The sequence below is a fragment of the Panicum virgatum genome, chromosome 9N, assembly GCF_016808335.1.
Source record: "Panicum virgatum strain AP13 chromosome 9N, P.virgatum_v5, whole genome shotgun sequence".
In the NCBI taxonomy this organism is placed as follows: Eukaryota; Viridiplantae; Streptophyta; class Magnoliopsida; order Poales; family Poaceae; genus Panicum; species Panicum virgatum.
The window spans coordinates 8,038,408-8,063,743 of NC_053153.1; the positions used below are offsets into that span (position 1 = coordinate 8,038,408).

Here is a 25,336-nt window from a genome sequence, read left to right on the forward strand (position 1 = left end):
GAATTGAGTCATTCATGCAGTTTGGATTTCAGTGCAACCTGACATACAAAATACTAAAATTTAAGTTAAAAAACAAAAAGTCACTTTATCACCGGAGAAGGGAAAGGGCTTAACAGCAATATAAAAGTGTAGAAAATGCAGCATCAATACCTGTTAGGCACTTGGCATGGAGCAAAACAAAAGTAGCTGAACAAAAAAGATTGCATTCTCGGCACTTGGCATGGAGAGAGAGAGAGCTGCCTCCAAGTTTGGCTTCCCCACGGACACAGGCCAGCGGTGGTAGCCCCCAACTCCGACAAGGGCGGCCACGGCGGCCGGCGGCTGCAGTGCTTCCCTTTGCCGGCCATGGGCTCGGGGAGCACCAGCACAACCGCAGTAACAGGCCATGGGCCCCAGCCGGGCCTCAGGACCCCGAAGCAGGGAGCTCCGCGGTGGCTCCCTCGACCACGGCATGGCCACAGTGGCGCACCGCGTTCCGGCCATGGAGCGACTCCAAAAACTGCTTATACTTCTCCTATGCACCTCCTCACATCCCGTAGACCACACAACACTGATCCCCACAGCCACAAAGGCCTTGCTCACCGGCGTGCTTGACGGCTCGGCTCGGAGGCGCCCGAGAAGGAAGAACACGGTGAGAAGGTGACTGCGGTGAAAGTTTAGCTCACAAGCAACTCAAATGGGTTGTTGAGGTGCTGTGCATGGCGTATGTGAAAGGAATTTAAGAAAGAGTGAATGATGGCAAGGAATTTTTGGCCGGAGAAGGAGCTCGGCAAAAGGTGAAACAACTGGCGCAGAGGAGATGAATGATCAGGGGGAGAGTTTTATGCTAATTTCTCACCAATCTTTCCACTACTAGGCCGTCAACCACGGGAGCGTGTGCCCGCACGCGCCCTACACCTGCGGGGAGCCCGGTCGCACCTTCGCCGGCTCGCCACCGGAGCTCGTCAAAACCTTGATGCCCCGCCGCACTCCTGGCCCGTGGGCAGTCCGGGTGGCTTACGCGTGTTGGCGTGTTCGTCCGCGCCGTGGCCGACCGCGCCGCGCGCATCGTGCCGGTGACGGTGTCGTGCGTAAGGGCGCCCGGCGCGGCGGCGACAGGGCAGGAATACACGTGGAAGACGTGGGCGATGGGGTGGAGAAGGCCGTTGACGGTGCGGGAACCGAGGGTGGGAGGCGATGGAGAAGGCTGTCGAAGCGAGGCTAACCAGGTGGAGACGATTTGGTCGGTGGAAAAGGACGACGCGTCGGCCTCCTGCAGTCCTCTCGCGTGGGCCTCTGTTCACAACGCGTAAGATGGACGCGACCCACCGATAGCCGCCAGCGAGGTGCAGATGGCACGTGGCTAGCGAGGACGCGCCGAGCGCCGGATGCTCCCCCTTTCTTCGAGCGATATGGATCTACATATGTGCACATCTGGCTATGCAGGCTGGGCCTTACGACCGAGGCGGGTTGATTCTGCGGTTAGACCCTTAAGAACAACATATAAATAGTAAACATAGTGACGCCATTCAACGTGTGGCAACTGGCAAGGTGTAACAGGGTGTTTATGTTTATCCAGCAAAAACCAATCTCATCTTGCTAATAATAGCCTTGGAAAGTTCATACTTGGAATGCAATAGCTTCTCCTGACTCCTGAGTGTATTATTTGAAGTACCTAAATAAATAAAGAGACTATAAAAGATTGAATTAGTTTGAGCTAAAAATGGGTTAACTGCGGCTGGAGAGCACTATAATATCAATTACTAGCATCCCTTTAAGTCCAAATGAATGCTCACAGATTTGAAAATCCTTTATTCATAAAGATCAAGATGCTGCATAAGGATGTAACATCACCATGAAGATGCAGGCGAAGCTTGCTGTGATGAATGTGAACATTAATACCATACAGATCAAGATGGACCACTAGCACAGCTTATATAAAATATACCATTAACTACGATTTGTCAAAGGACAAGGCGACGTAGATAAGTGCAACACAAAGACATACAACCCACAAAAAGAACATATAAATATCAAGGTAATTAGGTCAAATCATGATGTCCACAGGCTATGGGGGTAGAGCTAAACAGGGCAAAAGAGAAAATTAGAATATCAAGTAGGGGAGATTCAGCTCATGAGGTACATGGACCACACATGCACTGAGATTATGATCATCGGCGAGGAAACATACTTGCTCAATATGAATGAAAGAATATTGGCGTGGTTGCCAAGGTTGCCACCGGGAGAATAATAACTCAAAAAAACTACATATAGCTACTTTGAGAAAAACAAGATAAATACCTAGAGGAAAAAATAAGTTATATACTATTATTAATTATCATTGTGTGACAGCTAAAGTTACACTAGCTACGCTATTAACAGGGGCTACCTTAGAGCATCTTTAAGAATCTTTCTAAATTTCACTTTCTGAATTACTCCAACATCTTTTATATATCTTATGCACGCTTGTTATCTATCTTTGACTAGCGAAAAATGTGGATTGAGAGATGGTTATATTTGGATAACCACTTAAAGAAGCTGTTGGAAATTCCTATTTCTAACAGTGAGAAAATATAGAGAGAGTCTCTTAGAGATGCTTTTAGAGCAATTTTAAAGCCTAGCCAAATCTCGCTCTTTATATTTATATTTAGTTATCCATTTAATTAAGATTCTCTCTACAATTTGCTACACTCTAACAGACTAGTCAAATCAAACTCTTCGTATAGAGAGTGAGATCTCTTCTTTGATTTTTTTTTCACCCAGCCCTATGCTAACCTCCTTCTTTTCCTCTCTGCAGAGGGGTCGAGCCAAGGCAACAAGGCCAACCGACGGTCGAAGGCCGCCGCCGGCATGGAGCGAGGCTGACAGGATAGATAGCGGGTTAGATTAGCGAGGAGGATATCGATACTATACAGTTTTGAAGATGCTCTTACTGCTTCACTCAATCCTAATTTCCTAAATACTCTGTCTCCCATAGCTCCCTTCTTCCAGGCCCTGGCCCTCTCCCAGGCACCCAGGCTCCCAGCCCCCCCCCCCCCCCCCCCCTCCCCTCCCTCCCCGACTCCCTCGCCCGGTCGCCACCGCCCGCCCCCCGCCGACGCTGCACAGGCCGCCCGGCCGCGCCCATCTCACACCGGTGCCACACGGCCGCGCCCGCCCGCCCGCCCATCCCCGCACCGTCGCCTCGCCTGCCGACCTCCCCGCCCTCGCCTGCAGCTCTCCCCGGCCGGCCAACCAGCACCGCGCTCCCCTCCGCGCGCCTCGGTGCCGCCCCGGCCCCCAGGCTCCGCTCCGCGCCTACGGCCTCGGAGGCTCGGACCCCTGCTCCCCGCGGCCATGGCTGCTATCATGTTTTCGAGCTGGCTCACGAGCTGAAGAGCCAGCTCGACCTGGTAAACGACCGAGCCGAGCCTGATTTCTAGCACGTGAACGTGCAGATAACGAGCCGAGCCGAGCTGGCTCGACATCCAGTAGGCCCTACCCAAACAACTAACGCTGTCGCCCCCAACTAGCCGTATCGCCAACCACCATCGTCTCTCCCCGGACTCCTGATCCTCCGCCGGCCGCTCCTCCCGCCCCCGCGAGGCTCCGCCCTCGATTCGTGAAGAGGAATGGAGGCTCATTCGGCCTTGGACTAATTTCCTCTTTTCGCTGGTGAGTAATCCTAGCTTGTCTGTGCGAACTGTTGTGGGGACAAGTTGGTTTTGTTCGAATTCTTCCATTCGGCAGTTGACGACTTGCATGCCGCATAGCTCCCTAGTACTAATCAATCTGTGTACCTTTGGTTCCATAGGTTATTCTTCCTCAGCGCGTAGGATCAACATAGCCGAAGCTGAAACTGCCGGTGAAGTTTATTAAACCAAGACTTTTGGGGCTCAACGTTGTCCCCATGTCCTACATTAAACCCGGCCATGCTTCAGGCCGGGATGCGGTGTTCTGGTCGGATAGAATGAACGAATATCTCATCGATTCGCTGCTTCACCAGCAATCCATTGGGAACAGGGGTGAGGCCAAGTTCTTCTCGGCAGCATATGACAGCATCGTCACTGGTGTTGGTGAAAGGTTTGGGGTGGCAATTGACCGGAACAATATCAAAAACCGCCTCAAGTATATCAAGGAAACGTTTTACGAGTGCAAGAGCGTCCTTGGTGAAGATACTCGGATTAAGTGGTGCCCAGAGAGCAGAAGATTCAATGCCGACCCCAATGTTTGGAGGGAGTTGATCCAGGTTCTTGTGCTATCAGTCAGTCAAGAATATATGCTGACTTCTTTGCTTGAGAAAGGAATATGTTGAAAGTCACTGACCCACTATTAACCATTTCCTCTGTTCTTGTAGAGAAAACCGGAGGCAAAAAAATGGATGACGAAGACAATTGATCATTATGATAGGTTAATGGAGTTATTTGGCAATAAAGACAGGGAAAAACGTCAGGTTGTCGAGAGTCCAAAAGATACTCCGAAGAAAAAACCGCGAACAGAACCACCAAAGGAGAGACTTCAACGTACTCCATTAAATGGTCAGGAGTTAACCACTGATGAAAGTTTAGATAAAATGGAGGACAGAAGTGAGGTATCGATCTTTAAACCTTGTTAATTGTTAATCAACTATGAGTTTGTTCTACTTGTTCTCATTGGTTGACCAAGGAAGGCTTTGTTAATATTGACTTGAGGCCTAGTTTTGCCACTTATAAATCTAGGTGTGCCATTCTTCCTACGCAAGTGTTTAGTTGGTTATCAGAATTGTGGTCCGCCATGTCTCCGTATCCCAATGGTTCAAACCAAGTTGTTTTACTAACTATGCTGCAATCATGTGGTACTAGGACAATTTGGTCGTGGCAGAGCATATGTCTTGCTACACTTTGCCTAGCATGTAAAGTTGGCTATGATCCAAGTAAGCGTGGAATCAAGCCCTTATGCTTACTGGATGCTTATGCAAATGCCAAAACATGTAAATATGATACCATCATGTATCTGTTCTGGCATGATTGTGGTACATAGTTTGTTTGCTTACTATTTTTTACATGTCAATTTGTCCGGTTCACTTTTATGCGCTGCTTATTTTGATGCCTTTTATGTACTGAAAAAGTAACACAATTATTAGTGGTAATTTAGATGCCCTTTTATATGCTTGTTTTATTGATGAATGTATTATCTAACTTCTGGTTTCATTTAAAATACTAGTTCTATTCAAACAGATATAAGTTTAATTTAAACACTACCTGTAGGTAACCTGGTGTCATCTTACAAAAATTTCTAGCACTTTAAACTTTTTTGATCGAAATATTCTATATGTTGATTGTTCTATTGATTTCATTCACTCGGCCAGTGAAGGATTAATTAAATGCTTATTGTAGTTCTGTAATTGTAAATGGTGAAATGGCTATCGGGACCATTGTAATTAGGGTTCACTTGGTGACTGAAATAAGTTCCCTTTATCCAGACTGTTGTATGAATTTCTAGTATCTACCCTTCTTTAATTATCATAGGAATTTCTAGTGAGATATTGACATAGTGGAAGTACACACCATGTTGGCTCAATTTAGTGCAAGTTTTTACCTCGCTCTGATGAGTTCTTTTTTCCCCAGATGCCTGATGAGGCAATGACACCTGTGGAACTTGATTTGTCAGAATTGTGCAGAACTGAGAATGGCATTGTTGCCATACCTGTACGTGCCAATTCATATGGTAAAGGTCTACCCTATGCTCCTGAAAATTGGCCACGTTCTGGAGATATATGGTACTGGAGAGTGGGAAACAGGACTTCTGGCGCGGGCCATTGGGCTGACAGGTGATGCTCTATCATGTCTCATAGGTTAGATTTGAATTTTGGCAGCACTTTGTAAAGAGGAAAAACGAATAGAAGCTACAAATTCCTTAATTTTGTAGTAGGCTATCCAAGTTATGCTGTTAAATTATTCATTCTATATTGGCTGTGCCAAGAAAATGAAGTACATATATGCTGTTTGACTTTTGTGATGGATCAGGTATCTTGCGCCACCATCGCGTTTCCGTGAAGCTACTCGTAAGAGGTTAGGATTTGCAAGTAGAATACAAGTTGAAGAATTTGTTAAGAGGGAGTTTCCAGATGTTGATCCTAGCACATTCTTTTCTATGTTTATCTGGAAGATCCCTGCTGGAGGATACAGGATCCAAAAAGGTTAAACCTTTCTACTGCATCTTTATGTTGTTTAGTTGTCATGTAACGAGTGTTTAAATAGTAGTTCATTGAGGTTTCTGACAGCTGTTACAAATAGCTGTTGTAGTGAGCATTTTAGTGGCAACTGTAGGCGTCTGCAGTCTGTGGTTCAAAAATATCATTTTTACAGTACAATGCAACCTGTTCGTTTTGATTCCTTGTTGTAGTATATCCTACCCTTTTTGCCTTTTGTATTTTTGTGGGCGATGGTTGTTGGTCACAGGATTAGTCCATCTTCCCTGGTGCTCCTGACCTGGGTGACTATGAGATAACGTCTCCTATATTAAGCAGAGTTTTCCCTAAATCCTGGTGCATACAGTAGGTCTGATCGTTTTGCCTGTTATGACGCATCTCAACTAATTTTCCATTCTGTTTTGTTCCTTCATATGTCTACTCTAGAAAATGCTTAGCATTACATCTGCTGATGTGGTGTTATACAAAACCATTTTTTGGGTGAAGGGTATTTCATCACTTGAGATGCTAGTTGTTCTGGCTTTACATGCTAATGGCTACAAGATACACCATATAATTGTTCTGGCTTTTACATGCTAATGGACCATAAGATACATAATATATATTTTTATAGTCTTTGCGAACCATTTTTTGGGGGTGGAGGGTATGTCATCACATGAGATGCTAATTGCTCTGGCTCTTACATGCTAATAGATCTCAAGATACATCATCTATATTGTTTTTGTATGTTTCCTGCTTTTTCTTTTCTAGATTGCTTGCTTTGGGCTGCACTTTAATACCTAAGTATTTTCAGGCACCAAACAAGTCACTGAACAAGTGAGGCTCCATGAACCTGAACCTGATGTGGCTGATCCAGCTGGCCCATGTAAGGCTAGGAATAGCTTGTGCAGCCTTGAAAGAGAAGGATTTATTGAATCATCACCAGCACAGGCTTGTAATATTTGCTGCACAGTGCCTGGTTTCTGTCGTGAGTGCTGCTGCATTCTCTGTAACAGGACCGTTGACCATTCTTTTGGAAGTTACAGCTGCATAAAATGTGAGGCAGTTGTGGAAGAGAACTACATATGTGGGCATGTTGCACACCTTGATTGTGCTCTTCGATGTTACATGGCTGGAACTGTTGGAGGAAGTATAGGCTTGGATGTCCAATATTACTGCAGACGTTGTGATAACAAAACTAACTTAATGATGCATGTGGAGAAACTCATGGAAACATGTCAATCTCTCGGGTCAAGGGATGAAATTGAACGTGTGCTGAATATGGGCTTATGCCTCTTGCGAGGCTCAAGACAAACGAGAGCAAAAAGTTTGGAGAACCGTATGGGATCAGCGATGGCTAAGGTATAGTGTGATTTTGTGATGTAAATGATCATGTCTTAATAGCATTGTGCTCTAGTTGTCATGGTTTTGTGCTCCTCTGATTGCTGCTGAACTGGTGATACCACACAACATATATTATCCATTTTGGTGGTAGTTTACCCTAGTCGTCCTTCTTTTCAGTAATTTAAAGTCACTGGCTGAAGCTTTTTTAAAAAAATAAAAATCATGGACCCATGATTTATTGCTTAATGCAGCTGAAATCGGGGGTTGACCTTGTTGAAGTTTGGAAAGTGGATCACAATGAGGGCAGGGCAACTCCCAGTGCAGGTAAACTTATTTTTAGGGTGGAAGTAATCATAGGAAGAGCAGAACTATATTTAGCCTCAATGCTGTTAATCTGTTATAAGATTTTGTGCCAGTCCAAAAATCTCAACCTAATTGTGGTGCCTTGGCCTTTGGTGTTCAATGTAATTCTTAAAAACCTCAACTCCTTTTCTCAAACATAAAAAACTTTAGTGCTCTGTAATTCCTAAAACTTCCGTTCTGTAGATTGTAGTGAACATTGGGATCGTACAGACAACCTGTCTGAGAATATCCTGCAGATATTGTATACTAACATCTACTCCCTCCGTCCTATGAAGAATGCAGTCCTAGTTTTTTTTCAGACAGATTAGTGTTGCTAGCATTGCACTTTTGCGTGCGTGCGTGTGCGCGTGCGTGTGTGTGTGTGTTTTGAATCTCAGAATTGCACACTTCATGGGATTGGAGGGAGTATGGCTCCTTTGGTTAGCACATATGCTTGGCTCATTGCTGTAGAAATGGCTATTCTTCATGTTTAAGCACACAATTTGAATTATGTCATATGATGAAATCATGGTGGCCTGACATATCACCACCCTTTTGGGATGTGTTGCCCCATTTATTTCTTTTGCATGATGGGGTTATTTTATTGATATGTACAATGCAGGCGAAAATTCCCCACCAACCAGTGGTGTGACTGTGCTTGGGATTCTGCAAGTTCCTGAAGCGGGTGCACTTCCAGGGCATCCAGATCTAATAGATCCACTGGTTGATAATGATTTCGAAACGGCTGTTGAAAATCTTCCAGTGTACATTACTGGGGATCACAATGTCATGGCTGCCAAATTTGAGGATGAGATAGATCTTGCCCTTCAAGAACTGAAAAAATCTCAGGAAGTGGAACATACTGTGGCAGAACAGAGGCTTTATTCTCAAAAAGATCACATCCTTAGCCTTTATAGGCAGCTTGAGTCTGAAAGAGCTCAGCTTGCTGATCCCATGCCCTTAGCTGGCACTTCAAATTATGGTGTGATGCTTGCCAATGTATTAAGCCGCGTGGACCAAGTAAAGCGTGAGGAGGGGAAGTTTAAATCCATGCTGAAAATTGCTGGTGGATTTGCGAAAGCACCAGAAAGCATCACAAAGGAGTTCTTTGGGTTGGCTGCTGATAGGTAGGTAGTAATCAACTAGCTCAGGACTTTGCAATTGGTAGGTTACCACCGAATCGAATTTAGGTGTGGTGCTACAATTGTATGGGTTGTACAAATCCTAGCAAGGGGTCGCCCTCTTAGGGTTACCCCATCAGTCTGGTTTGGACGAAACTGTTAAGTGCTGTGGATGCGCAGGTTATCTGTGGACATGCGTTGTTGGGAACAGTCGTTCAATGATATGTACTGAATGAACTGAATATGTTTGCTCCAGGTTTTCTGCGTCGGTTTACTAGATTCATGCGATCATAAATGTTTTAACTCGTGTTTTGCTGAGTATATATTGTTCATTGATACGTTGGTACAACACCTTTTTCAGTGCAAATGTCGAGTGAGGCTGCTGCTATAGTGCTGTTGTGCCGTTTTGAAAAATTAGGAAGGGGCCGATACATTGAGGCAATTTTGCCATTCGCAGCTGTTGCTTGTATGCTGTGTAATCTGGTGCTGTTTGGAATTGTGATATTCAGGAGGTATCAATCATATTCACCAAATTCCTAATAAGTTCCAATTCAGAACTTGTATATATACAGCGGAGTGAAGTTTGCAGTTTGCTGTCAGGAAAGGAAAAAAAAAACTGCAGCAGCTGGGACTCGGTCTGAAACGTACGAGGAGGGAAAGGTCCCAAATTCAGTATTATTATGTATTTCTAAACAAAAAAACGTCTGGTAGGAACAGCAGCACTTTTCAAGTTTAGTTCCCAAAAAAGGTTTACACAGTAGCCGTCATATCGAATTTTCGGACACATGCATGAAATATTAAATACAATTGAAAAAAATAACTAATTATATATTTTAACTGATTAGGATGAGACGAGTCTTTTAAGTCTAACTAATCCACGATTGGATATTAATTACCAAATAACAACGAATGTGCTACGGTATTCAAACCCAAACTTTTTCACCAAGTCTGAAACCTGAACCTCTGAACTGTGCAAGTCTGTTTCCAGAACTTTAGAAGAGCAACCAAGTCTAGACTAGAATTTGGAAAACAGTAGCCAAACAGGGCCCTGAAGTCTGAAATGAAACTTCTGCTTCATTAGAGCGTTAAAGTATGAACTGAAACTTCTGCTTCCCTTGGTTGTTCAAAAGTGATGTTATCCAGCAATCTCACAGCTAAAATGAAGGAATTCTCACATCCAAACCAGCAAGAAATGATTTAATTCCTGAAAAATTAGGGAGAAAATCCCAAGGGACCTGCATCGAAGGGGATTGCGCACGATATTATTTGTGATCCTAATATGCTCAAGACAAAAGATTTCCAGCGTTTTGATCCGGCTGTTTACACATCACTGCAACCAACCAAAAGAACACAGAAGTCCTGATCAATCTCACAGGAGATGAGATGAATCTACTAGAACTAGCTAGAAGCATCCTAGACAGCAAATCAACCCCCGGCCAGGCCAACTCAGGTTGGGCTCGCCTGTGCGCCACCGAAAAGCCGCTTCTTTGACTGCAGCCTTCGCCGAGCCCGCCGCGCCATCGTCGAGCACCTGGACGAGAGCAGCTCCGCAGCGGCCGGTATCAGCCGCGTGCCCTCAAACAGCGCGCTCCTCTGGTACTCCAGCACCCACGTCTCTGGCTCCAGTCGCACCGCCGCCGCGCTCTGCCTCCGGTAGGCCCAGGAACCGCCGTTGCTCGCCCGCACCGTCGGCCACACCCTCCCGTCGGACCACTGCAAGCCAATGCGAGACCGCGGAGAGTTCAGCGACCTGATGGTGTGCGTTAGTCTGGGCAAACAATGGACTGCATGTTGGCGCATTAGTTACCTCGGTGATCTCGCCGGAGAGGAGGGTGAGGTGCCGCGCTGAGAGCGCGGCCGGGACGAGGCCGGAGGTGCGGAGAGGGCTCCCCCAGACGCTGACCTCCTCGGCCACGGACTCGTACACCGTGCAGCGCCAGCGGAACACATGCTGATCATTCTGTGTAACGCCCCAAATGTTTTACCTGGTTGTAGGGCCCAGCTGTCATTTCCTCTTCCTTCCCCTGTGCTTATCCTCGCTCTCGAAGCCTCCCGAACCGGCCAGCTCACTTCCGTGCTCAAGTCGCCCACGCCTCTCCCTCTCCCTCTCCCTCTCGCGCGCGTGCCCCGCCATGGCCGCCGCGGCCACGAGCCGAGCTCGCCGCCGACGCTTAGAACCACCTGCGGCCATGAGCAGAGCCACCACCACCGCCGGCCTAATCTCGAGCTGAGCCAGTGCTTAGGTCATTTCTTCTCTCTTTTGTTCCCTTTCATCTTCTTCCTCACCGTTGGTGGATTTCGATTCACCCTCTCCGGCAAGCCCCGCTTCGATTCCTCATGGCTGCACCTCCCCACCGCCGCCCTCCTTCGATTTGGGTGCTCATCCATCCTTTTCCCCTCTTCTACAGGCTTCCCGGCGAGCACCTCCACCCGTCATCGTCTCTGCTCGCTGTGGCGCCTCCCTGTTGCGCCGTCCCTTCGTCTGAGCTTTGGGTGAGCTCCCCTCACCCTGGACCGCGCTCTGCTCGTGCTGTTCCGCCCCTGCTTGCCGCTGGCGGGAGTGGTGAGCCTCGCCGCCGTGCTGCGTGTGTGATCCTGTGTGGGTAGAAGATGAACAGTAGAAGCTAATAACAATCCTTGTTGTACTTGTGTGTGTTTGAGTTTGCAAAAATCATAGAAAAATAAATATAGATCCAAAAATAGTGAAACTTGTTTTGTTAGTTTCATCTTGCTTAGATCTACTCATGAAAAATATAGTTTTGCATGTTACTGTCCTGTAGATTTACTTGTGGTTTAATGTTGAAAAAGTGAGATAAATACTTAGTTAGTTGTGTACTGTTCTAAAAATCTCAAACCAAATTTTGTTAGACTCCTTGTGAGGTGTAGTTTTCAGTGGTGCAACTTGTTCATATGTTTCCTTGCTGTTTATCAAAGTTTTAGCTTGTTTTCATATGCTTTATCTGAAAATGGTTTAATATAGAACTTTTTTCTGGAAAGTGAGAAAATAGTAAAACCAATTTTGTTAGTTTTGTTTTCTTGTCTAGCTTCTGTGGTAATTTTCTTAGATTTTTTTCAGTTAAGTTTGCATGCCTTTTCTGAATTTACTTGTATAGGATAGCCGAAACTTGTAACATTAATAGTTAATTCTAGGAAAATGCTTTTGCTGTAAATCCAATTTTCATGAGATCCTTGTAATGTCCTCTGCATGTTTAATTTAATTTGTGATTTATGCTTGTTGTATAAGTTTATTTGCTAATTCTTGATCTAGCTTTTCTGTTCGCGTGTACGATAGTGATTGTTTGTCGTCGCGCGTGTTACGTTTGTGCATCATCGCATATGTGCCATTCATTATGCATGTCTTATCACCCTTGCATAATCTAGGGTATCACACTAATGCATGCATCTCATTTCATGCATAGCATTTCTTGCACAATCATGGCGTCATGCTAATTCTGGCATCTCATTCATGCATTATAGTGACTGAACCGTCGGAGGTCGAATCCGTGGAGCCCACCGAGTCCGTGGAGCCTGAACCCGGAGCCCCGTTCGTGGTCGAGTCGGAAGTTAACCCAGGCAAGCAGCTAAGCATATTCCTTGCACCTACTTAATCTGATTTAGTTTAGCTATCTCACCGGGTAATGTTGGGTTATATATATTATGTATGTATTGCATTTTTATACCTATCTTTATGCATAATCCATCCTTCATTTGTTATTCATATCCTTGGCACTAGTTAGACAGTTAATAACTTAATCTGACTAGATGCTTAGCCCTGCTTAGAATACTCATATTACTTGCTAGAAAGGAATGGTTTGGAGTATCACACTTACCGAGAGTTCTTGATCGCACTTGTTTGGTTTGGTGTCTAGTAAAGTAATAGTACCGAGATTCGAGCGGAATGGTAGGGCCTAGAGAATGAAGTCACATGGGCATAGTCCGCTTGGATCGATTAAGGACCGAGTTGATGCCATCGGCCTTGAGCACCTTTCCGTGCTACCACATATCCAATATAATGGAACGGATGAGCCAATTACCTTCTTTGACTTTATCATTGAGGCCCGGTCCCAGATACGTGGCCATGGGCTATGCAGGGAGGCTTAGCGGGTCCCCGAGTGGACCCATGTGTAGGAATATTTAGAGATGTCCTCGGTGGAACTATGTCTCCACGCGTAAGCTGGGCGTACCCTCAACGGTCGAGCCATGTTGGGAACGGTTGACGTGAGTACCCCCTTATCCAACTTTGGCCGGTTGGGTGAGTCGCATGGTCCTTGCGTCGTGTGGGTAAAGTAGTACACCCTTGCAAGGATATAATCAATTCGAATTGCCGCGCTCTCGGATATGAGCAAGCTCTTGGTTCGTCGAATTCTTCATAGAGAGTTTCGGTATTGTTGGCTTTGGTATCATATCATGTTGAGGATCTTTTATAGTATATTACTCTTTTAATCAACTAAAAGTGTTTGGGGTTTGGGCAAGATTATTTAATTCTGATAGGTGATAGCATAGAGAGCTAATGCTTATGCAATAATTACTTAACCTTAAAGCTTTTACTTGAGCCATTGCATTATCCTTGTCTATTTATTTGCGTAAGTCTTGCGGAGTACCTTTGTACTCAGGGTGCTTCTAACCCTAGTTGCAGGTGAACCCGAAGTGGTGTTCGGCCACTTCTACCCCGCCGATTTAGGCGCGGGGGAGGAGTAGGTCGTTGAGGCTGGGATGGTGTCCTTGAGCAAGACATCATCATTGTAGTAAGTTTCTTCGTAATCGAACTCCGTGAGAGTATGTAAATATAATAATCCTTAAGTTTCTGATTAATATGGTTTCCGTGAGCCCAAGGTTTGTAATGAAGTTAGGGTGAACCCACCTATATCAAATTTGTAATAATAAGTGAATAAAATTGCTCTTTGTGGATCATCAGCAATGTATGCGTTGGTATAACGGTACGTGTGCTTAATCCTGGGCATGTGGCAAACACGTACCGGGACTACCGGGTTTGCTCTCGTTCTGGGTGAAGTGTGTTGATTAAGTGCCTCTAAGGCGTGGATTAGCATGTGGCGTGTCGAGAGACGGACACGTGCTAGCCCTCGTCTTAAAGGATTAATCAATAATTTCACCTAAACCGAGGGTAAATTGGGCGGTTCTCACATTCTGCACAGACAAATTACAAATTTCTAATCAGCGGATCGTCTCTTGGACCGAACCAAGAATGTCAGGAATGACGAACCTGGAGGAGTCGCCAGACGGAGTCTTGCGAGCTGCAATTGGCGACCCTCTCGCCGCCGAGGAGCTGCCCGACCCTGCGCTCCAGGAAGCGGAGCTTGTGTTCCAGGCCGCCAGGCGCGAGTCGCGCGTCGGCCCCCACCCTCGCCACGACCTCCGGCGACAGCTTGGGCCCAAACCCCCTCGCCGCGGCCTCCGGGACGAGCCCCGTGTCCACCCAGAGCAGGAGCAAGAACCCAAGAACCGTGGCCGCGTAGAGCGCCGAGTCATGCGAACCCCCGGCGGCCCTCGCCCCGCCCCCGCGGGCCGCGGCCGCCGCCTGCCGCCTGGACTTGGCCGTGGACCGCATCGGCGGCGTCGACGGCGGCTCGGTGAGCTCGGACCCCGCCCCGGCGCCGCGGTGGCGGCAGAAGAGCGCGGGCCGCCGGCCCCCGCTGGCGGCGGCGCGAAGAACCTGCGCGCGGAGGCCGCCTCGGGCGCGCGGACCAGGTCCCGCGTGGCGTCGATGCTGGCGAGGCACATCTCGCAGGCGCAGTTGGCGTCCTTGCGGCACCCGGGGTAGTAGCAGCTGTCCCCCGCGCGCGCCGCCCACGGCACGACGGCGGACGGCGGCGTCCCCGTGGAGGCGGGGGCGGACGGGTGGGAGTTGGAGGAGCAGGAGGAGGCCGTGCTGGAGCCGCGCGACGTGGTGGGCGTGCAGCCAGTGGCCGCCGCGGCCACCGGTGGGGGTGGATCCGTCTCCCTCTCGCCGTCCATCGGTTCGTCGGTCGTTTGGTTGGTGGGTTGGGACTTGGGATCGGCGTTATGCCGTGGCCCGGCGATCAGGGAGGCGTGGGGTTCCAAATTTGAAGCGGCGTGGCGGCGCAACTGCATGTGCATCTGCGAGAGCAACGGTCGACTCGGGGAGTCGGGGCAGCCATCCCTTTATTTTCGTGGCAGGCAGGGCCAGTCGGCCAGATCTGGACGACGGGAACTGAATGAACTCGTGTTGAATTGAATGGATGGATCGATTGAGCAAGAGATGCGGCCCGCTAACAGTTCTGGGCCTCTGTCCACTTAGATCATGCATTCATCCTCCTGGTGGCCGCCGGCCTATTAATAAGTTGTATAGTAGTATGATGCGAGTACAAAAGGCCCACAAACCATCTGCTGATTCCTCTCAAAAAAAAAATCTGCAGATGGCGGAACCAAACTGAACAACACGACGCACCCCACGCACGACGTTGTTGTTCCGGCCAGGGATGCCGCTGCCGCTGCCCTGGACGACTACGACTGACACTCCCGCACGCACTCCGCCGCGAACGCGACAAGGCAGAGCAGGCACGCGCGCGGGGCGGCAAGGCAAATCGTGTGGGCGTGGAGGACGGCTAACCGCCGGGGCCGCCCCCCGGGGCCCGGGGGCGGTGCACGCAAGCAGAGCCATTGTCCATGGGGGCTGGAAAGCCTCCGGTGCGTCGCGTCGCTCCGACGACGGGATCGGGCGGGGTAGGACAGCGCCTGGCCGGCGCACCGCGTCCCGCGGCGACCACGTGTGAGGTGTGACGCTCCAGGGTGGTGGGCCTGGCTTCTGGTGCTGGTGGTGGTTGTGGCGTACGGTGAAATCGAGCCCAAATCATAATCTTTTCAGACGTTCTCTTGGACCTCACCATGAATATTTCTCGAGAAAATTTGGCCACCTTTCTCAGTCTAGCTCATAACTAGCCACATGTATGAAAGCAGTTGCCACTAAAAGAATGTTTTCTTTTTTTGTTACAAACAAGGGATAGACCTATGGGTGATGGTGGACTGGTGGTGGTGGTTGAGAACCGAGTCGAGGATAGACCTATGGAATCTCCAATTTCTCCCAAAAGATTCAGGAACAAAAAAAAAGGCATTAACTACCTTTTCTGAAAAGAAAATTGTATCCCCTCTTCTCGCGGTTGATGTACTATATCTATCTGTGCGTCTCCGGAAAAACTTGGGATCGATCGCCATTTTTCTGCATGTGCGTCGAGAGCGAGAACTCTGAAAACAACTGATGAAAACGCCGTGCTTGTTGGTGTTTGACTTTTGAGAGAAGTTGTGAGATGATGATCATTTAACCGGTTTCGAGAAGAAACCGAGCGCGATCTCCCTCGAGGACAGATTCCCGGGTGGGGAGGCGAGCGCGGAAGAGATTCTGATCGGATCAACAAACAGATCATACGATAGCAATATCTGTCGAAGGAAATCCGGAAACGAACGGACCACGTCGCCGTCGGCGACAATGAAGGTGAGAGCCTGACCATCAGAGCGCCGGCACGGTCAGGGCCTCCGGAACGTGACCCAACGGCTGATCCGGGAACCAGGTGGCCTCATCAGTTCAGTTCAGGGTGTAAAGCAAATCCAAATCGTTCGAGGGCGATTTCTTAAAAAAAATATGCGGATGTTTCTTCTCCGTCTAGGCCGAGGCTGGGCGAAGAACACGGACGTGCTCGCACGCTATGGCCACTACCATCGGGGCGCCGGGCGGCGGCGGACCCGGTCCACTGCTGCCTCGGGGTCGCCTGCGGAGTACGAAGAGAGTGTCACGGCGAACAACGCGCGTTCGACGCAGGCCACCTGGTGCGCGGAGATGCTGGCTGTTGAGGTACGGTGCAGCGTGCAAGCTGCCGCCGGCGATGTCATCGCCGTCGCGGGAGGCGACGACGCAGACGATCGAGTTTGATCCAAGAACAGCCAGATCATTTTATACATCCGATGCATATAAGCTAATTGATTTCTCGATTGATCAAAGCCATAATCTCAAAGGTTTGGTTGATTGATCCTTACATATATGTACAAACTGGTTCAAAAATCAAAGCTTACATAGAAGTCGCAAACACCCATGGCGCTCGATCTGACGAAGAACGCTAGCACCAGCGCCTAGCTAGTGATCGAGAGGAAGCGGGAAGCCGAAGCTATGCAGTTTACCTCGCGATATATCCAGCGCCTGGCGGCCTGGCTAGAGGAAGCCAAGCACGACGCCGCCGCCTCGAGCTCGATCACGATCAGAGCCCGATGGAGAGCGGCGAGGAGCGGTGGTGACCCTGGCCCCCCGCCGACCGCGACGGGTCTGCCGCCGCCTTCTTCCAGGACGCGGTGCGCAGCATCTGGCGCATGCCGTCGGCGACGCGCCCCGCGGGCCCGCCGCTCTTGAGCGTGCGGCAGATGGCCATGTGCGCGCGCACGGCCTCCTCCACGCCGGGCGCCGCGCCGCCCGCGCGCTTGCCGGCCTCGTACTTGACGCTCTCCGAGCACAGCCCGCACAGCCACCTGCCCCCGAAGTAGGCCCGCACGCCGGCGGTGTACTCGCCCGTGCAATCCTCCTCCAGCCCGCAGCACTCGCAGCTGACCGCCTCCACCTCCATGGCCACTCCCTCGCACACCTCCAACAAATTCAGGCTCCTGCTGATCGCTTCCTGGACTTCAAGAGCTTTTGTTTTTTGAATGGTGACTGCAAGAGCTTTCTGAATTCGTGCGATCCAAGATGCCAACTCGATCGAGAACTGGGCGCAGGCTGATGTTCTTGCTTGTGAAGTGGAGCTATGCGGTGTTTGTGCTTCTCCCCCCTGGATTGGCTTGGCGTGTTTATATGGGTTCTTTGGAAGGGGAGGGGCGGCTCTGCTACAGCGCCTGACGCCGATGCTTGCATGGCACCTGTCGCTGTCCGACGACCGGCGCAATTAACCGCATTGTTTTCGCCGGGAAAGACCGGCCTTTTTGGCACATGGAGGGCGCGCCATCAGATGATGGGAAACATGTCAGGCCATCTAGAGCTCTCACTCCTCTAGTCCTCTGCAGGTAGTACGTGCAGTACAGAGACAAGGTCCTGCCTGCAGCAGCCTGCTTGATCGATTCTGCCCTGAACAACAGGGAAAAAGAAGAAAGAAACATCAAAGACTGCTTCGTGCAGTAGGGGTACCCAGTGCCTACGCATTAGTCTGCTGATCGCGTCATTAGCATTGATTATCCACATGGACACATGATGGCGCTTTTGTCAAAAGACGAACTCGAGGTTTTGGGTCAAAGTACGAGCGAATTATGTGGTCTCTGCCCTTGCTCGTAGGGAAGCCCAGGCTGCTGCTGATTTCTTCTACGCCGTTAGCTTGTAGCAAAGGGCATGTGGTGGCAGTGGAATCTAGCTCATCAGACGTGCAAAACTTTTCAAAAAGTTGGCCGATCGACATGGCCTACCTCAGCTCGGAAATTGATCAAGCATGCATGCATGCAAATTAAAACCCTGCTGCAGCTGCAAAGAAACATCATCTGCCGACTCCGGGCCAGACATGCCGAGTTATCAGTGATTCAGTTTCAGTGTGGCCAACAAATGCTACCGAGCAGCTGGCACAGCCACCTAGCAGTCTAGCACTGCAGGACAGCACGGGCAGCCAGCCCCATGGTTCTCGACTTCAGAGATGAGGCCAATGCCTGACGCCTGATGCCCTCCCTGAAGGCCTGAACTGTGCTTCACAATCGATGAGCAGTGCCGACCAGCGATGGCGAGACGGGCGCCGCCATGAGTCCATGACACTTGGCAGATGCTGTACACGTACAGTGATGTACAGGTTGGTCGCAACGGTTCACCAAAACCCTTGCACACGACGATCTTCGATGGGTTTGCTTGGTTCATCGCATTGGCCTCGAGACAGAAATAAAGAGATACGGATAGGATCGGTGGACTCTCGATCGCCGCACCCAAACCCCGACACGATCCTGCAGCGAGCGCTATCCACCAGCCGTAATCGGCCGACACGAGACGAGACACCGTATTTCTCCTGTCGGCTCGACGACCGTATCAGGGGGGTGACAACTGACAAGGCGACACACACTGGCATGGCGCTACACGGACTACGCGGTGCTCATACGCTCCGCCCATCTTCGAAGCTAGCGATCGGCCGGCGTCGCCACGGGCGTCGGTGTCGGGTCCCGTCGCCGGTCGGGGCCCGTGCGCGGGGACACGGCCAAGCCCAGGTGCCGGCGGGGGTCGCCGGTGACGGGGTGCTCCGGCGTCGGCGCGGCTCACAAACCGCGCGCGCCACCTGCACCTATATCGACCGATCACGTCTCGTGCATTCTCACGTACGCCGGCGAGCTGTAGATGATCTTCGACTGCCCGTGTCAGGCACGTCGCCGGCGACGGACGTTCTGCCGGTATGGGCTCTGGATACGGTGCACTGTGCCTGGATGTGACCAACTGACAGCACGAGGCTGCCAACACGCAGCGAACGAGATGTCCAGCCCGTCGAGACGTCGACAAAACATGTCCACCTGGCAGGCCGATCGACGGCGACGGTCGACCGCCTGAGACCTGATCGGCCGGCAGAGACACGGCCGTGGGCACCGCCAACGCCTCCCCCAGGAGGCCACCTCGTGTCTTCTGCCGCTTCATGGTATCCATCAAGTTCATCTGCATAGTTTTCAGGGCGGTTCGGTTCGGAATTCAAATCGTGCGTGTGGTTCCCTGTCATTTATATTCGTTTGGTTTATTTATCGTGTTTTGGATGGACAGGCAACGCTTTGTTTAGCAGGGTGTTAGCAGCTATCGATCTGAATCGAAGGAAGGAGGGTAGAAGGAGAAGAACAGAGTACGGATACGGAGAGCAGAGGACAGATTGAGCAGAGTTGTGTATGCTTGTCTTACAAGTTGATGCTCTCCTCCTCACATCGCTCAGCTTAATATTACATGGCCGGAGCCTGTTCTGCGCATGCAAGCAAGCGCTCGCGCCCACTCGGGCCCATTCGCCTTGGAACTGGGCCGTCTCACACGCACGCCCCGACGAGGCCCAGTAGGAGTAGTTGGTCCACTAACACAAGGTCTGTTTGGTCTGTGCTTGTGAGCGCAGAGGGGCAGCGGAAGCGACCAAATCAGCAAACTAGTTAGCATTTTACCGAACAGCTTATGTACATATATGAAAACAACCCTATAGTATCAAATCCACAAACATAGTGCTGACCAAACTTCACAATAAGCAGTATGCTCGTAAGGATTAGCTCATCAATACATCAATCCCCATCATCTAATCATCAAGATATCAAAGAATACATGCATGCCTCGAACACCAACCATACATACACAATCCAAATTGATCAAATGGCACCAAATAGCAAGCAAGATCACAAATCAACAACACATATGTCAAGAAGATTACCAAAAAGAGGGTAGAAACCACGGATGGCGGCGGGCAAGCAATCCACTATAAAGATGAAGATACAAGAGGTGAGAGCCAATAAAATTGGGGAGGCTCCAAATCCCCCACAAATTTCATTCTCTAATGAATGGATTTGGTAAAGCGAACCTCCCTTCTCATCTCCTAACCCTAGCTCCCCCTCTACCATGAACAAGTGAGCAAACAAAGGAGGCTCGGGTTGGTTTTGGGGCTGGTTTGACAACATTATAGAAAACCCCCTCAAGTTACAGACTATTGCAAACAACTCCTATTCCAGCCTACCATATGCCTAAGCACTCTTTTGCACCATGTATTAGCCATAATGATGCACAAATGGTGAAATTAGGAGCTGCATAATCTCACAGTGCTCGAAGGAACGAGAATATATGGCACCAAAGATGAAAAAAATGCGTTCAAATGAATTGCATGGATGCTAAGAGACAATTTTGCGACTCTGAAATGAGGGCGCTAATTCGCTCCAAAATGGAAAAGATGGCCAGACAAAACGACCGCGTTTCAACCAAAATATCAGCATCAAAACAAATAGTTGCCAAATATTAGTACAAAATATAGTATTTTTTATTGAAAATAATAAATATCGCATTGTCAGCCTAGTCATTTTCAAACATATTAGTGGTGGCAATTCTAGCTTTTTGATACAGATTAGTGATGGCACGCATGAAAAGACTTTTATGCCCGTACATTTAGTTTTGCCATACAAATTAAATCTGATCACTTAATTAAACAGGTACTTGAGTTTCAATTTTTAGAATTGCACTTTTGTAGAATTTTTTCAAAAGCAGAATTATACTACTTTTTATGGAATGGAGAGAATATATGTGGGATCAAGTTGCCAAGAATTACAATATGATTCCTATTCAAGTGGATAGGAATAAGAACCAACACGGCTAACGTTCATGGAGGCCTCAATTCTCGAACCTACCACGAACCGAGCACTCACAGCTTCACGACACTGGCTTCTGGGCCCCACGAGCGAGCTTCTCGTAAACCCTAATCCCTCCTGAATCGCTCCCCGCCTCCATCTCGCGCTCGATTCGAATCCGAAGCCTCCTCGCTTGCTGCTGCTGCTGCTGCAATGGAGGACACAGCTGTCGAGGAGGCCGAGGTGAGCGGCGCCGCAGAGTTCGCGCCGGCGCTTATCGCTGCCCACCCCCACGGAAACTCCGTCGCCGTCGCCATCGGGCCCGAGCTCCGCGTGTTTGATCTCAAGTAAATACCCTCTCCGGTATTCGCTTCAATCGCTGCTTCATGATTAACCTGAACCTCGTATGCAGAACAAGTTCGTGTTCTGATTACACCGTCGGTAGATTTTGATGGAGGATGTGTGGTAGTGCTTTTTTTTTTTGAACTGAGCCTAACTGCTCATCGTCCAGCTGTAGATTTCTCTTTTATAAATGTGATACATTGGTAATGTTGTCAGTGAGGTTGTGCAAACTGTTGTCAATGAAATTTCACCTCCCGAATGCTTCTTTTGGTACTGCCCAATTCACATGTCCCAGTGAGAAGTGGAGACATTATTTTGCATTTCACTTGGTGGAATGTGCGAATAAATATTTATTTTGTGCATCCAGGGCTGGTTCTCCAGTTTTGTTGTCACATGATCGTGGTAGCCGTTCCCATTCAGACGCTATAAGAGCTATTTGCTTTAGTCTGAGTGGTGCTTTATTTGCATCCGCTGGTGATGACAAACTTGTGAAGGTTTGGAAGACTGATTCATGGCGCTGCATCCGGACTATGTAAGTTGCACACTTTGTTCATTCATTCTCAATGTAACTAACATAATTGACTCCGGAACATTGGGCCTTTAGGTTTGCAGTATCCGCAGTCTATGGAATCTGTTCCATTGCAATGATTATATATGTGTAATTGACAATATTTAACTGGAAAAGCCCTATACCAGCAGCTTGTTAATTTATTTCTGTTATGAAATTTCATCATATTATTAGTTCTTTCTATGAAATTCACGCTTTTGGCAATGTAATTTTGTGCAATATTTTCATTTGCAGAACATCGGAGAAGAGGGTCAGTGCAGTTGCTATTAGCAACGATGACCTGTATGTAACCTTTGCAGATAAATTCGGTGTTGTTTGGTTAGTCACTTTGGGGGAAGATGGTACAGAGCAGGTTTCAGTTGATAACAAACCTGTGTCAATTCTTGGTCACTACTGTAGTATCATCACTAGTATGGTATGAACAAGTCTAAAATTCTATATTACCTGTGATATAGATTTGTATCTCCTACTGGCGCCCACAAAGTGTGTTACACGTTGGTGTTGTCAGTTGCTGCTTTCATGTCCTGTACAATTAATCATGATTATGTCATTTGCTTGGGATTGCAGAAGTTTTCGCCAGATGGGAGGTTCATTGCTACTGCTGATAGGGACTTCAAAATACGAGTATGATTTCTGTTCTTTGCACTGACTGCATCGATGGAGCATAATTTCGGACTTATTCTCTTATCGGTTGCAATTAATTTTGTAGGTTACATTATTCCCAAAGAATCCTCTAAAGGGGGCCCACGAAATACAGAGCTTTTGCCTTGGACATACAGAGTATGTGTGGTGTACTGCCATTATTTACAGTTTTATCCTTTTTTTAGGTTCTTTTAATATACATTGAAATTTGACATGCAGAGTATGTGTGGTGCGCAATGCCATTGTTTACAGTTCTATTCTGTTTTTAAGGTTCTTTTAATATCCATAGGGATTTGAGTTTTGGTCATGATTCCGATCGTAGAAGTTTCAGAACTTAGTTGATGACTATTATGTTTGTGACTCTTCTTGCAGCTTTGTGTCATGCATCGCCTTCACAAGCATGTCTGAAAATCAGAGCTTTCTTATATCAGGAGGAGGTGATTCAACTGTAGGTACATAGTCACTTTAGTATATTTATCATTTACTTTGTCTCAACAAGCTTCTCCTAATGTTGTTTCATTTGCTCAGGTTCGCCTGTGGGACTACATAAATGGATGTCTCCTTGATACATGCCAAGTCAGAGACAAGGTAGCATCTTGAAGATATCTCTTACTATCTTTCATCAAAAGAACATAATATAGAGTCTTTCTGTTCTCAGCTTTCAAATTTATTCAAATTTCTTTTTTATACAACAATTCTTATAAATACTTGCAGATGGGAGAACTCTTAGAGCCAAATGAAACAGATGATAGCAGTCTAGCCATTGCAGATATATGTCTGAGTAATGATGGTTCATTGGTTGCTGTAGCTATTCAAAGGTAAGCTTGACTTGTGGGGTGGCACTTCCCCAAGAAAGTGATAGTATTTTATTATTTATTGTGTTCTGAAATGTTGCTCTTTTTTCACACTGCAGTTTCAATGGTGTAATGCTTTTAGCATGCGATGTAGTAGAAAAGAAGTTATCTTTCCTAAAGGTATGCCTATTGGTAGACAAAATTTGTGGCCTTGAGATAACTTACATGACCTAGATCTTGTTTGTAAACAAGATTTACCAATTACCACCATCACGGTTGATACCGGTCTGTGGTCAGTGCTGATGGCTATTACTTTCTAGGTCCAAAACCTTTTTCTGATGCCAGTTTTTACATGGTTTTAGTCTACTTTATTTACTGACTGAGAAACCTGATATGTAGCTTATGCAGCTATAACGACTGGTAAAGTGGTATGCAATGTAGTATTAACGGTTACACTCTTATTAACTAGAAGTAGACTGTCTCATTGAATACGGTAACTAACTGAAAAGCTCGGATAAACATTTGGGTTTGTGGCTCGATTATGTTAGAACTCTTCAATGTCTCAATTGTTCGGCAATTGCTTTCTCTGTACCCTATTGATGAGCCAATGCACCTTATCCCATTGCAGGTGATTACAATGGAAAAGAGCTATATTCCTACTAGCTTAGCATCCAACTTCTCATCAGAACTCCTATGGATTGTCATGGGCGCATCAAACATGCCCAACCAGGCTTCCTCCCAGTTATTAACCCGTTTAAGGATCATTCCCTGCTTCCAAAAGGATCTAATATCATCTGATAACAGTCCTGCAGTGCTTGAAGATAGTGCAATACCGCATGGTGAGAAGCTCCTTTTGGCGCTGCAAGGAAGCCTCGACATTGCGAAGCAAGAAGAGGTCTTAGCTTCAGTGCTGGCTGCGCTGAAGGTTTCTATGCATAAGATGCTGGTGAAGAAGCACTACTCGGAAGAGAGGAGGGAGCAGAGGAAAAGGGGCAGGAACGACAAGAAGATCAAGAACTAGCTCGATCTCTGGTTTTCAAGATCCAACAAGACAATAGCAGAGTTCCCTTGTAATGCCGTGCTCTGTACCATTACTAGTTTGAAACACAGGAATTGGATTAACAACTGTGAGTAAATTTGTCAGCGGCTTTCTTACTTACGATGTACTAGCGTAACAGTACTCTATGCCGATCGCTTCAGTGGAATTGCTGCAGTTTTCGTGTCGTCTTGTCTTGATCTGCTTCGGCCTGTGTGGCTTTAAACGCCAACCAAGCCAATAATTGCATGAGTTATCGTGTGGTCTCGGGGGATCGGTTCTGCAAGGACTGAAGGACTCAAGTTGCGGCTGATTGAACTGCACTCGGGTGACCCACGGATTGCCTCTCTGTTTGTCGCGATCTCAGCAGGCTGATGCCCGGGGGCTCAACCAATAAAGAGCGGGCGGGGATTATTCGGGCCCCGTTGTCTCCTTCCCGAGCCTCCGGCGGCGACGCATCCGGTGGTTCCGCCGGGCTGGAACCAACGGCCACCGCACATGCGATGTTCGCCGTGGCGAGACGAGCATTTTTTTTTCTCCCTCAGTACGTTCCGCCAACCAACGGCCTCTTTGTCGCCTACGCCTGATCGGCATGGATCTTCCATAGATTTCAAGGGAATTTTGCGTCAGGCAACACGGTCAGTTACGTTCCAAACCGGCGCTAGCTAGGGTTCGTTAGCTCGTGCAACATTGTTCGTTCATGAGAGAAACATGACAAACAATGAGGGGGCTCTAGGAAGAATCGATTCTTGA

General features: G+C 48.1%; 4 protein-coding genes and 1 pseudogene across 6 annotated transcripts; 3 read left to right on the forward strand and 2 right to left on the reverse strand.

Annotated features, from left to right (window-relative positions):
* Positions 1 to 2,918: 2,918 nt before the first annotated feature.
* Positions 2,919 to 9,229, forward strand: LOC120690122. Its single transcript, XM_039972647.1, has 8 exons — positions 2,919 to 3,633; positions 3,773 to 4,207; positions 4,316 to 4,549; positions 5,565 to 5,767; positions 5,964 to 6,136; positions 6,942 to 7,489; positions 7,723 to 7,795; positions 8,436 to 9,229. The coding sequence occupies exons 2-8, from the start codon at positions 3,869 to 3,871 to the stop codon at positions 8,942 to 8,944; spliced, it is 2,079 nt and encodes a 692-aa protein (XP_039828581.1). The 5' UTR covers positions 2,919 to 3,633; positions 3,773 to 3,868; the 3' UTR covers positions 8,945 to 9,229.
* An 873-nt stretch (positions 9,230 to 10,102) lies between these two features.
* LOC120690123 lies at positions 10,103 to 15,041 on the reverse strand (annotated as a pseudogene).
* Positions 10,868 to 12,473, forward strand: LOC120690124. 3 transcript variants are annotated; one of them, XM_039972650.1, is made up of 3 exons: positions 10,868 to 11,177; positions 11,343 to 11,427; positions 12,412 to 12,425. In XM_039972650.1, the coding sequence occupies exons 1-3, from the start codon at positions 10,883 to 10,885 to the stop codon at positions 12,416 to 12,418; spliced, it is 387 nt and encodes a 128-aa protein (XP_039828584.1). In that variant the 5' UTR covers positions 10,868 to 10,882; the 3' UTR covers positions 12,419 to 12,425. The 3 variants fall into 3 exon arrangements, 2 of the variants coding, with proteins under 2 accessions (XP_039828584.1, XP_039828583.1); XM_039972649.1 differs by having other exon boundaries at positions 10,883 to 11,249; positions 12,412 to 12,473; XR_005681594.1 differs by having other exon boundaries at positions 10,901 to 11,177; positions 11,343 to 11,497; positions 12,412 to 12,446.
* Positions 15,042 to 16,874: 1,833 nt separating the features above from the next.
* On the reverse strand, positions 16,875 to 17,708 carry LOC120690125. Its single transcript, XM_039972651.1, has one exon. The coding sequence runs from the start codon at positions 17,517 to 17,519 to the stop codon at positions 17,160 to 17,162; it is 360 nt and encodes a 119-aa protein (XP_039828585.1). The 5' UTR covers positions 17,520 to 17,708; the 3' UTR covers positions 16,875 to 17,159.
* A 3,513-nt stretch (positions 17,709 to 21,221) lies between these two features.
* Positions 21,222 to 24,771, forward strand: LOC120690126 (tRNA (guanine-N(7)-)-methyltransferase non-catalytic subunit wdr4-like). The gene is made up of 10 exons (XM_039972652.1): positions 21,222 to 21,548; positions 21,911 to 22,075; positions 22,346 to 22,526; positions 22,679 to 22,735; positions 22,821 to 22,891; positions 23,126 to 23,201; positions 23,282 to 23,341; positions 23,468 to 23,571; positions 23,667 to 23,727; positions 24,176 to 24,771. Exons 1-10 carry the CDS (start codon positions 21,415 to 21,417, stop codon positions 24,566 to 24,568), a joined length of 1,302 nt encoding a protein of 433 aa, XP_039828586.1. The 5' UTR covers positions 21,222 to 21,414; the 3' UTR covers positions 24,569 to 24,771.
* Positions 24,772 to 25,336: the final 565 nt, after the last annotated feature.

Bases quoted from the DNA above. Each gene is read 5' to 3' on its own strand.
- LOC120690122 (XM_039972647.1), top strand. From the start codon at position 3,869: ATGTCCTACATTAAACCCGGCCATGCTTCAGGCCGGGATGCGGTGTTC. The intron at 6,137-6,941 runs GTTAAACCTTTC...AAGTATTTTCAG, and splicing joins AGGATACAGGATCCAAAAAG to GCACCAAACAAGTCACTGAA. The intron at 7,490-7,722 runs GTATAGTGTGAT...TGCTTAATGCAG, and splicing joins TGGGATCAGCGATGGCTAAG to CTGAAATCGGGGGTTGACCT.
- LOC120690124 (XM_039972649.1), top strand. From the start codon at position 10,883: ATGCTGATCATTCTGTGTAACGCCCCAAATGTTTTACCTGGTTGTAGG. The intron at 11,250-11,342 runs GCAAGCCCCGCT...CCTCTTCTACAG, and splicing joins ATTTCGATTCACCCTCTCCG to GCTTCCCGGCGAGCACCTCC.
- LOC120690125 (XM_039972651.1), bottom strand. From the start codon at position 17,519: ATGGAGGTGGAGGCGGTCAGCTGCGAGTGCTGCGGGCTGGAGGAGGAT.
- LOC120690126 (XM_039972652.1), top strand. From the start codon at position 21,415: ATGGAGGACACAGCTGTCGAGGAGGCCGAGGTGAGCGGCGCCGCAGAG. The intron at 21,549-21,910 runs GTAAATACCCTC...TTGTGCATCCAG, and splicing joins CTCCGCGTGTTTGATCTCAA to GGCTGGTTCTCCAGTTTTGT. The intron at 22,736-22,820 runs GTATGATTTCTG...TTAATTTTGTAG, and splicing joins ATAGGGACTTCAAAATACGA to GTTACATTATTCCCAAAGAA.